The sequence below is a fragment of the Engraulis encrasicolus genome, unplaced genomic scaffold (genome assembly GCF_034702125.1).
Source record: "Engraulis encrasicolus isolate BLACKSEA-1 unplaced genomic scaffold, IST_EnEncr_1.0 scaffold_108_np1212, whole genome shotgun sequence".
In the NCBI taxonomy this organism is placed as follows: domain Eukaryota; kingdom Metazoa; phylum Chordata; class Actinopteri; order Clupeiformes; family Engraulidae; genus Engraulis; species Engraulis encrasicolus.
In genome coordinates this window covers 140,001-152,065 of record NW_026944559.1, presented here as the reverse complement: position 1 = coordinate 152,065, position 12,065 = coordinate 140,001, and the positions used below count along the sequence as shown (strand labels likewise).

Here is a 12,065-nt window from a genome sequence, read left to right as displayed (position 1 = left end):
GTTAAGGTTCAAATGTAAAAATAAACCATGTGTACATCTCTAGCGGTGATTTCCCAAGTAGCTTAGGCCTACTCTCCAGCATGATGCTGTCATGAAATGCCAGTCCATTATCCTTATCCATGCTGGCCTATTTATGACATGCTTAGGCCCACCAGTCTTGGTGTTGTCCTTGTCAATAATAGGCCTATAAAGTGCACCACTTTGTTGTGTTGTCATCCAAATTGTCTGCCCTCTGAAATCACACACATCAGAGGCTTAATGGTTTGGGAAGTGGTATTAAGATTGGAGGGTTGCAGGTTCAAACCCCGTCCTACACCTCTCCCTTCACCTCCCATCCAGGCTGTGCCCTTGAGCAAGGCACCTAGCCCCATGCTGCAGGGTCAGTTAGCAATTCACTGTGAGTAAGGAAGTTGCTTTGGATAAGTGTCAGCTAAGTGTTATCTTTCTGTTTCTCCAGATGAGAAGAGCGATGATCTGATGTCATGACAGATTGGATGTATGGAAGAGCCAGAGGTCCAGCACACCAAGCCAAGTTTAGCCGATTTCAACCTCTTAATCACACCAACTCAATGTAGTAGTTTATTTTTAGACACAAAGTACAAATACATTTCAAGGTTATGTAGGTGATGGGAGGGGATATCTATTCTGGGGTGGACATGTACAATAGACGTGCAAGTACTTATTTATATTAATAAATGGTTATCTGAACTAGGCCTGTAATAGTCAACCCATTGATGCTGGATGCTGTGTACACGTTGTATTGACCTAGGTGCCTGGAGCGACACAGCATTCAGGCATGACATTTTTTTAGATTAAAAATGTGGGTATGTTAGAGCCGAATTAACATGTTCCAAGAGGATGGTCTTGGCTTTTAAAACTCATATCATGTTTGTATGTGCTTCAGAGACTTATTTAGTTATTTGGTTTTTTTAATAGGATGAGGGCACCTTTCTTAAAAAGGGCATAGGCAATTAGCTGGCATTTTTTGCAGGTGCCGGCTAAAATGGGTTAATATTATTTACATACAACACTATCCCCATACTAGTATACCCATGCACCTGAGATATACATTTAGTGGAGACAATATAATTAGTTAGACTAGACTGAAGATTGACAGGCGGTCATGGGTAAACGGTTAGAGTTTGAGTTTCCCAGTTGGGCTTTTACTTCACTTTCACAGAAAATGTTCTACGTTGTTGTATTAGTACAATAAAATAAGCAAGACATGTCTGGATGGACTTCATCATTTCAGTTATTTATTATCACAACTACTCACTATCAATGACAACCAGGCGCACACCAGCCAAATGCTGGGGAAAATTAAGTTTGGCCGGTAGAAAAGAAAACATACTTGGCACTTTGACCCATTATGTAATGTACCGGTATGTTTGGAGATTAACATACTAGCCATTTTGGCTAGTGATGAAAAAAGTTAATTTAGAGCCCTGCTGAAAACTCCAACAACTGGTACAGGTGATCAGTGCATCAGGGGAGGAATGTAAGGGTAGGCCCGATGGATGAGGAAACCAGCATCACTGATGGTGAGGTCCTGGTGCTGCTGCAAAGCCCAAGCGAAAGAAGCCTCTCTGGACACCTCTTCATGTTGGCTCCCCCATCTAATTAAAAAAAAAGAAAAGACAAACATGCTATTTAAATTAATCTAGCCATGCATTTGTAATGTACCGGTACAGTACTGAATAATTAACTCCCTTGGCAATATTGTCTGAATTAAAATGTGATGTAAAATGTCAGAAAATAACACTCATCCCAACTTACTAGTCATGTCTTTACCCGTGCTGCTGGGATGCAATTCTTGGACGTCATCCTGGCCACCATGACTCATGGTTTTAGTTTGGGTGCTGACCACCTGACTGATGAACCTGTTATTAACAATAAAAACAATAAAGATAAATAACAGGTTTGTTGTGCTTTTCTTTCTCTTGTGAAGGTCATCTTTTCAAATGATTTATTTACGCTTAAACTAATCAAAGTATGTAACCGACATTCTGCCCTATGTGTTTCCACATGTGCGATGTAACACCGATTTGAAACATTGAAGTATATGTCAAGTCAGCTTTTATTGTCACTTTCTTCATGGTCATACTGTATGACTCATACAAGGGAAACGAAATTAGCCAAGGTTTTCTCTCTACCATGCCAGGAAATAGACAGGACTGGCAATTTACAGACAGACAGAAAGTGCAAGACAGGACAGTGGACTGGTAACATAAGTGGTCAATAATAAAAAATACGGTACAAATGGACATGTAAACAGGACATAGAATTATATTTCACAACATTGGGCAGACGTGGCTGAAACAACAATGAAATCCACTTGGATGAAACGAAACGCATCCAAGTTAACCTACAAGATACATCCGAGATGAAAAGATATGCTTTTCAAAAGACCACTTTGCAAATTGCCTGACACAAAATTTACCGTCCGTCTTGTAGTAAGTTAGGTTAGCAGCATTATCTTACCTGTGCCATGCCACGAGAGGATGCCAGCCGCGGTGCCCAGCCACCAACGAAGAAACGGTGCATTAAGGTGCTAGTATTTTGCCAATGCAGAGGTTTGTAAACACGAAAGTAAACACGGGATAAAAAAGATACATCGCAGGCAGAGTAAGTTCATTGCTGGAAGCAAGCAACAACTTTCTCTTCTTCTCCCAGTTTCCCGTACCGCCCGTCCCCGTTATGCCACCTAGTGGAGCAGAATACATTTTAATAAATCTATGATTTGAACACATCCACCGTGGCCAACCTAGCCTGATAACGCCAGGTACATATCCCGTTTTTTAAAAATACAAGAACTACGGTTTTCTTTGGTATTTTATGGTCAAAGTTGTCTTCGTCTGCATAATTCCTATGTACGAATGTGTACTTCTGCCGTCCAGCAAAAACGATTACGTAATATTGTGACGTCAATGCAAATGATGGATAGACAAACATTTCATTTTTTCTTCAACAATGTTGAAACATCAGTCTTGGCACTGCTTCTAATAAAGAAGACAAATATTTTCCACATCTGAAGACGCTCCGGTGACTTTCTTCCATACTTGAACTTAGTCCTCCCCCATGACGCACCAGATTGTGACGCGCAGGAACGCGGAGGATACCTTACTCTTCTACATTTTATTCTTTCTTCTTTTGAGTCCAAACACTGACTTCTGATCCTTCTGCAGCCCCATAATGCATACCGTTCCAGTAGAACGCTGTAATAGCCATTGAAAAGTTAACAATAGTAGTACAACACAGGGCCTTTAGTAATGCACTACGACTTGGTCATTGCCCTTCCGGTAACACCAAATTCATAACATGTGTCATAACACATTCATAACGTGTCTTAACGGTCCAACTACTAGTTACAAGTACACTGTTCGTTTTATATTCATTATTTAGTCCAGTATTTGTGTTACGTATGCATGTGCGTTCCTTTTTTTTATCTCATTTTGCGTACCTATTACATTCTCCCTTTCTATTCTTGTCTACTGCTATCTCCTTCGATTTCTTCATGTACCAACTTTCTTTCCACCATGTGTGTGTGTGTGAGCATTCTTGCACTTGCATATGCATGCTTGCCTGTGTGTGTGTGTGTGTGTGTCCGTAGGGGCTATTGGCATGCTGTGACCTTCTAGGCCCGGAGTGGTGTGACCTTAGCTGGCCAGATGTCTCGGTGGCCCACTGAAGAGGAGCTTAAGGTCACCGTGGCAACAGGGGCTCATCAATACCCAATGCTTGTTGGCTGACATTTCATGTTAGCAGTTAGCATTAGCGTTAGCGCTAACAGAACACTAATTATGGGTTGGCATTCCGACGACACACATTAGACCGCTGTGCAACCCTGTTAAGACATGGGTGACGAACGGAAAAATCTACAAAAATGAATTTGAATAAAAATATCCATGATTGTGCTTAAAAATTTCAAAACACACAAACACACACAAGCGCATAATCAGTTAGCGTTACCACTAACAGAACACTAATTATGGGTGAGCATACCTCTGGGATGTACACAGAGACATAGGTGGAGAACAGAACAAATATCTAAAGAAAAATCTCCGTTGAAGTTTTTAAGTCTGAGTATTGGTTTTAAAAGCCCTTTCTAAAATTATTTAATACAACAATAAATGATAACAGAGATTATATTCATCATCATCATCATCATCATCATCATCATCATCATCATCATCACGACACACACTCAGAAAGTAGTTTGACATTTTTTTTTAATGAAATTCAACACAAAGGCAATAAAATTAAGATAAATAACTTGCTTTTTTAAACAGAGGAAATATCTTAGAGTCTTTTTTTTCTTCTTTTGTGTGTTTTTTCTTTTTAAATCTCCGACAATGTCACAAAGTATATCAACCTTAAAAATCAGGCGCCAGTGGGTCTCTCGTGAACACGTAGCCTATCCCCATTCGGGGGGTCAACAGACCCACACTCAGATTGGGAAGGGTGTCACTTCTCATAATATCCAGAGCTGAATCCAGTGTTTGTTTTATTTGTTTATTTATTTTATTAACTTGTTTTGTTTAATTAAGAAAATACCATTTTTTTAAATCATCTCTTTTTATAGACCCCAAAAAGTGACATTAGGTGGATTTTCACATGATTTTCTTTTAAAGCTTTTGCTTTGTTTTTGTTAGATTTTTTTTATATGATTTTTTTTGCAGTGTAACAGCAACAATGTTGTTAAAAAGTTAGTCAACGTTAAGAACTAAAAAGGCATCTCTTTCCTCTTCCTTCCAAGTCCACACTGAACAGTCCTCACAGGCTTGCATATTGAACAGCGACAATAACAAAAAAAGACACAGAGACAATGAAAAAAGAAAAACATTTTCAATTAAAAAAAAATAATGAAACAATTTTTGGCAAAGTAGGAGGAAAAGTGACAAGAAGTAACATGTTTTGAACTTTAGTACTTTCGCAAAACAAAAAAACCAACTGCCAACTTTCTCGGGCACTGATTGTCCTTCACTCTGTGCTGTGCACAAACGCCCTACTGACCTTTGTTGTAGCACAACCTATATGTATGTCAATAGCACGCAGCGTCTTTGCAACCTTTCTGCGACATTGCCACAACGTTTGGCAACAGGTATATAGGAGTGCCCGTTCACACCAGCTACAGAGACACTGCAATGCACATTGGTGAATCATGCACATTGTCTTTTTAAAGATAAAGTACATCCGTCTTTTCGTTGCATTGCAGGGGTCCCATTTAATATTTCTGATTCAATGATTCTTTTTTTCTAATATAGACATTATTATTGCATTCTAATGAAAAGTTACCTTAGGCAGGTGCTTTGGTTTGGACTTTTTTTTGCGTCACGGCCCGATATATTTTTCTTCTTTTTATCTCATCTCATCCATGACTGGTATCATGTTAAACTTCAGGTTCAGTGAGCTCTTCAAGAAACAATGGCTGCAGATCATTTTCTTCTTCACTATTTTTGTCCTCAAGTATCTCACACCAGAAAAGTGGTGTCCCCAGCCTTTGGCTGTCCTCTCAAACTCCACAAAGCAACTGTGTGACAAGAAATAAAATAAAAGTGAAATTGGAGTAACTCACAAAAAAGCCATTTAAATAGCAGATTAAAGACACTGACAGACAGCAATGATCATGAACATTAAAAGCCTTTTAAATTCCCCCATCTACACTCCTCTCCTCTCCTCCCTGCTTTCTCTCTATCTACTCTTTTATGCTGTCTCAGGACTACACCAGTCCTGTCCCCGTCCTTATTTACAACTTTTCACAACTCTTTTTCACCTCTTAGAATGACCTTTCGTCCTTGGAACGAAACGCCATGTGCAGTGCAGGGACGGCAGCAATAAACAAGCTAAGATGGCTGCCAGTGTCCTCCAAAGAGAGCGGACAGTAAAAAAAATAATAATTATAACAAAAAAATAAAACAAAGTATCCAGACCAAACTTAACAGTTCTCTCATTTCATTTAAAAAAATAACACAATCAAGAGCAATGAGGAGACTTCTCTCCTCATTTATATCATATATACAGTTTTACGCCTTTTTATATATGTACACACATGTTAAGAAATAAAATAATTGTACAACTGTACACCTGAATAAGAAGATACAAGAGAGGTACTGAAGTGTATGGCTTGATTGGAAAAAAAACATTCCTTTTTTTGTTCAAAGATGCAACAAAAAAGTTCAGTTCATGAACTGAAATACCTATATATATATTTATATATTTATCGACTCTATATATTTTTAGCTATCTGGGCATGTTTTCATTTAAAAACAGACAAAAAACAATCCCCGGAAATCCCAGACTGGAGCTTGCGTTGTAGAGACCGGTTGTTAATGGCACAACGTAGACGGCAGATGGGTCACCACAAGTGCCACCGCTGTCACCGTGTCGACCCATCTTTCCTGTCTCGCTGTGGCCATTCACATACCGACATCTCTGGCTGCACGCTGGCCCTGACCAGTCCCGAATTCAGCTAACATCCAGCGCGTTATTGTTATTTCTCCTACCCCCAGCCTGTGGTCAGGGGCCATTTGGGGATGCATACATACAGCATTATATACAGTATCGCCCTCTCATTTCTTTACACACACATACTTTCTCTCTCACAAACATACGCACATCCTTGGGCATTCACACAAACACAACATTACACCCCAGTTGTACAGTGTTTTTGGTCCTGATGGAGCAGTTTATGACCTGTAAGACCAGTGTAGCGAGTTTAGCATCTCTCCACGGACCGATCTTCCAATCAGCTCTCTTGCTTATTGTTTTTATTTTATCTCATTATATCTTTGTATATATGCATTTGTTTATTTTACATTTATTTTAACATTGTCAATGTCCTTGTCTCGTAGAAGCCTCCAGTGCTTGACTGTGTTCCTCTGAGTTCTGTTCCATTCCCGATGTTAGGGTTCCAGCTGTCTGACTGGTTCTAGATTCTAGCTGGTTCTAGCCCAGCTGATCCATGGCCCGTCACTCTCTGATACGGGTACCCCAGGACCCAGCCTAATGGTGCCATCTAACAACAGGTGACATAACGCACCACACATCTAAACACTCCACGCTCTATCAATGGCACGAACACAATCTTATGGCTGATCCACACCTCCAAAGCAAGAAACCCAACCCCTGCTCTTCACAAGTTCTCCATGAATCCAAATCTGGATCAGGTGGATACTGTGGAGCTGGAAGGAGTAGCTGGAAGTACAGTAAGTGCGGCTGGGGTATCCATCTACATTTCAATGTATTTTTTCATCCATTGATATCCATAGTGATGTCTGAATTATCAATCAGTAGTAGCTCTCTCTCATCTTCACATCTGTGTGACATCCATGCAGCCTTGGCATAACCTCTGTTTGACCATCACCTCTTTCTCCTTCCTCTAGCAGATGATGGAGTCCCTGCTGGCGGTCACCTGTTGCCGTACTGTAGGTACCAGCCAGGAAGTAGAGGTCTTGACATCTTTGTGAACTTCATGTGACCTTGGTGCGACCTCTGCACGACCTTTAACTTCTCCTTCCTCTAGCAGATGATGGAGACCCCGTCGGCGGTCACTAGCTGGCCTGTTGTAGGATCATAGGTCCCGGCCAGGTAGTAGAGGTCCTGGGCGTGGCCACTGCTACCGCTGCCACTGGACTTCCTGGTTCTGCTCAGTCGCTCGTACTCATCACGGCTGACCACCTGGCACTTGTGGGAGATGGTCTGCACGTCATTCTCATCCTCGTGGCACGACTGGTACAAGGCATGCTGGGTAAAGACGGAGATAGAGACAAAGAGAGGGAGAAAGAGAAAGTTGAGTTAGAACCAACACTATGTGCACTATCAGGACAGTAGTTGGTAGAGTCTCACCTTGCCATCCTGCTAGGTGTGGTTTGATTATCTTAGTCTACGAAACTATCTTTGGTCTGACCTTGCCATCCCACTAGGCATGGTTTGACTTGTCTTAGTCTATGAGACTATATTTGGTCTCACCTTGCCATCCCACTAGGCGTGGTTTGACTTATCTTAGTCTAAGAGACCATCGTTGGTCTCACCTTGCTATCCCGCTAGGCGTCCTTTGACTTATCTTAGTCTACGAGACTATCTTTGGTCTCACCTTGCCATCCCGGTGTCTCTTGCCCAGACGGGTCTCCTCGGGGTGGTAGAACCACTTCACCTTCACCACCATGTTGCCGGCCCAGGACTCCCACATGCTCTCAATGCGGCCCACGTAAGGCAGGTGCGGTCGCCCCGGCGACAGGAACACGGCGCAGTCGCTGATGCGGATGGTGTCCTTGCCCCTCACGATGGCCTTGTAGAAGAGCTTCCTGGCCTTCCCCTTCATACCCCTCCTCTGCCGAGGACAAGGAGAATGAGAAACACAGATGTTATTACGAATTCTAAATACTTTTACAAACAGAGCTGGGCAGTATTTCAAATACATGAAAGTACGTATTTTAAAAAACTTTTGTGTATTTTGTAATCTGTGTTACACAGACAGACAGTGAACAGCAGCAAAGTGAGAGATCTCACCTGAGTGGGGTTCCCTGACCACTTCCACAGGTGTCTGCCTGGCATGAAGGGGGAGGTGGCTGGAGAGCTCTCCGGGGACGATGCCTTCTGCTTCTTGGTGTTGGGTGCCTCTCTGTGGGCCTTTGAAGCTGAAGACACTACTGCTGCCGCACCACCACCACCACCACCACCACCAGCAGCAGCACTACTGGAGGTAGTTTCTTTCCTCCGCATTGGCTTCTGGGCTCCACTTCCACCACCACCTCCACCACTGCTGCTACCACCACCACTGCTGGAGTTCGCCATGGCCTTAGAGTTTGACCCTGAAACCATGGCAGCTTTGGAGCTGAAGCCGCCATGTCTGCCTGTGGGAGTGGTGGGTTCCGCGGGCTGTTTAGATTGTGGTTGCGGCTGTGGCTGTGGTTTCTGCTGTTGCTGCTGCTGCTGTTGTTGTTGTAGTTGTTTTTGCTGTTGTTTTTGTTGTTGTTTTTGTTGTTGTTGTGTAGGTGGTGGTGCTTGCTGCTGCTGCGGAGGCTGTGGCTGCTGTTTCTGAGGCTGCTGTTTCTGTGGCTGTTTCTGCTGCTGTTGCTGTTTAAAGATCAAATTTTATTTGTTTAACACAGGGACAACATACAGGTGTATATTAATAACAACATTAAAAATGGAAAAATGTACAAGATAATAGCCATGAGGATAATTTCCATCTTTAGTGCCTAGACAAAAGTCATCCTGGACAACATTAGTACATACTGTGGTGTGGACAGCAACAAGTTGCTTATTGCACAGTGAAGTAAATAAGGTAAAACAAAAAGAATATACGTATATCAATAAATATTATGCAGAATTATGTTGACAGTTGTGATAATGCAGTAATCATGATTTTACCTGTTGGAGCAGAGGATGGCGCGAGGAGGAGGACAGGCAGCCCTGGAGCATCAACCTGGAAGCCTCCTCCTCCTGCTCCTCGTCCGAGCTGTATGAGGAGTCGTTATCCGAGGAGCAGAGGCTTGACCCGGAGGACATGGACCCGGAACTGGAAGAGCCAGAGGAAGATCCGGAGGAGGAGGAGGACACGGAGAGACGAGAGGCCAGGAATGGCCTCGCAGCCGGTGGTGGTGGAGGTGCAGACGTTGGGGGAGGAGGCGGCTGGGAGCTCCTCCTCAGGTCTCCACGAGCCACCACGGCCAGTGCCGCTGCCCTCCTCCTTCGCACCTCCTCCCGGACCACCTCCTCATCTTCTTCTTCCTCCTCCTCGTCATCCTCCTCCTCTTCGTCTTCGTCCATGTCGGAGTAGGAACAGTCGCTGTGGCAGTTGTGGGAGGAAGTGGCGCCGAATTCGCCGAACTCGCCCATGCGGAGCCCGGCGGCGCCGCCGTGTGGATGATGATGGTGGGGCTTCCTCGTGTGGTGGGAGCCCTTCATCATCATGAGGCTGGAACGAGATCCTCCACTGCCCTTCTTGCCATCCTTCAAATCAAAACACATTAATTTCTTAGGATACTTCAAAATGTGTTTTGTTTCTATTACTCCAGTAGTTCTCACATTTTTTGAACATCCTGTTATGGCCTCATCATGAGTCTGCCAACGCCCCGCTGACCTCATCATGATAAAACATTATAACATTAGAAGAAGAAGAAGAAGAAGGAGAAACAATATACCAGAAGTTAAAGCATAATTACCTTCACCATGAGCACAGGATGTGAGTATCCTATGTGGGAGTGAGGCACGTGTCTCATGCCTTTGCCCCCACCACCTCCACCACTGAACCCCCTCTCCATCCTGGAGCCTGAAGATGACTCACGAGCCCCCAGCAGCAGCAGCGCCTTGCTGCTCTTGGTCTTAGGTGACATGACCCCCTCATGGTCCAGCTTGACCAGAAGCTCCTTCCTGTCCCCTGGCTTTCGTCCCCTCGCAAAAGGTCCACTCTTGTGACCCATTGGCAGTGCCACACCTTGCTGCTGCTGCTGCAGAGGCTGTTGATGATGTGGGTGGTTGTTATGGTGATGGTGGTGATGATGATGATGGTGCTGGTGCGGGTGCTGGTGGTGTTGATGCTGGCTCCCGAAGGAGGCGTAGCCGTTGGCAATGCTGCTGAAGGAGTCCACCTCGAAGGGGGAGTTGAAGATGCTCTTGGTGGGCAGGGACATGGCGGAAGGAGGAGCGGAGGAGGAGGACTGGGACTGGGGGTGGCCGAAGATGTCCGAGGGGTCGCGGAGGCCCCGGGGAGCCTTCTTGGGGAGGCCGTTGAAGTGGAAGAGGTCTAGGGGTCGCTTCCGGGACGACATGGACATGGCTGGCCAGCCCAAGAGTGGAGCTGCTGAGCCACTACCTCCACCACTACCACCACCACCGCTGTTGCTGCCGCCGGCACCGCCAGTGCCGCTGCCTCTCTCGGTGACGCTATCGGACATGTTGCAAGGCTTTGATCCTGAGTGGACAAGCTTTGGTCTCCCTGTTGGGTGAGATGACAAAGAATAAAGGGGAGGAGATGGAGAGGGGGGAGAGAGGAGGGCAGATAAAAAAAATGGTGAATTAGTCTGCGGTTCACCTGTTAAGGATAGTCTTCCTGTTACGGTTCATACACACCACAAGCGCGGACGTCCACTTATCGTCCACTGAACGTGTCCGGTATCAGTCCGAAACAGTTAGAATACATGTAAACAGATGATGCCTTGCACACAGGAGCAAGGTGACAGCACGGTGTAGGCGTATGTCTGGCCCGACCAGACATGTCCGCGATGCTCCTTGAAATATTTTCCTGCGCGGACGTCCGCGTTCAATGAGTGGGCTCCATTGAAAATGAATGGCTGCAGCCCGCGGATTGAACGTGGACGCTGACTGTGCAGTGTGCAAGGCAGCCCGTGAACCTCTCGGACTCGCAATGCTCCCGGACACATTAAGCGAAAGCGAATATGTCGGTGTGTATGTACCGTTAGGGTGGGTGTGTGTGTCTGTGTGTTTGTGTGTGTGTGTGTGTGTGTGTGTGTGTGTGTGTGTGTGTGTGTGTGTGTGTGTGTGTGTGTGTGTGTGTGTGTGTGTGTGTGTGTGTGAGAGAGAGAGAGAGAGAGACAGAGACAGAGACAGAGACAGAGACAGAGACAGAGATGGAGAGCATTTAAAATTGATCAATTGAATGACCAAGACCAAGGTGAAGATGATCAATACATCATTGTGAGTTCCCAAAGTGGTACACCTGGACACACTTGTCCATGCACTCACGCACACACGCAAGCACACATGCACACACACTAAACCCCAAAGGCTTGATCTCAGCAGAAACCTGAGCAAGCCTACCAATATTTCAAGTGAAAGTGATAGGGCTGAGAACAGTGATGGCGAGGTGGGGTACACTTGATTCCCTCCATTGTGCGTGTGTGTGTGTGTGTGTGTGTGTGTGTGTGTGTGTCTGTCTGTGTCTGTGTCTGTGTGTGCGCACATATACTGTATACGGTATGTGTGTATGCGTGTGGCTTTTGTGTGTCATTTGTACGCGTGTATACAGTATGTGCGAGTGTATTACGTTTTTGTGTGTCGCTTGTGTGTGTTTCCGGTGTGTCTTGAGGATTGTAAACCGACAG

The 12,065-nt window shown here is 44.7% G+C and overlaps 1 protein-coding gene across 1 annotated transcript in view; it reads right to left on the bottom strand.

Moving 5' to 3' along the window:
* Positions 1–4,229: 4,229 nt before the first annotated feature.
* LOC134442038 (BAH and coiled-coil domain-containing protein 1-like) overlaps positions 4,230–12,065 on the bottom strand; it is a 129,854-nt gene continuing 122,018 nt past the window's right edge. Inside the window, exons 26-30 of the mRNA XM_063192383.1 lie at positions 10,167–10,939; positions 9,373–9,954; positions 8,509–9,075; positions 8,093–8,329; positions 4,230–7,743 (exon numbers count right to left, since the gene is read on the bottom strand). Coding sequence (XP_063048453.1) covers positions 7,519–7,743; positions 8,093–8,329; positions 8,509–9,075; positions 9,373–9,954; positions 10,167–10,939 — 2,384 coding nt within the window. The 3' untranslated portion in view covers positions 4,230–7,518. The remainder of the gene's footprint in view (positions 7,744–8,092; positions 8,330–8,508; positions 9,076–9,372; positions 9,955–10,166; positions 10,940–12,065) is intronic.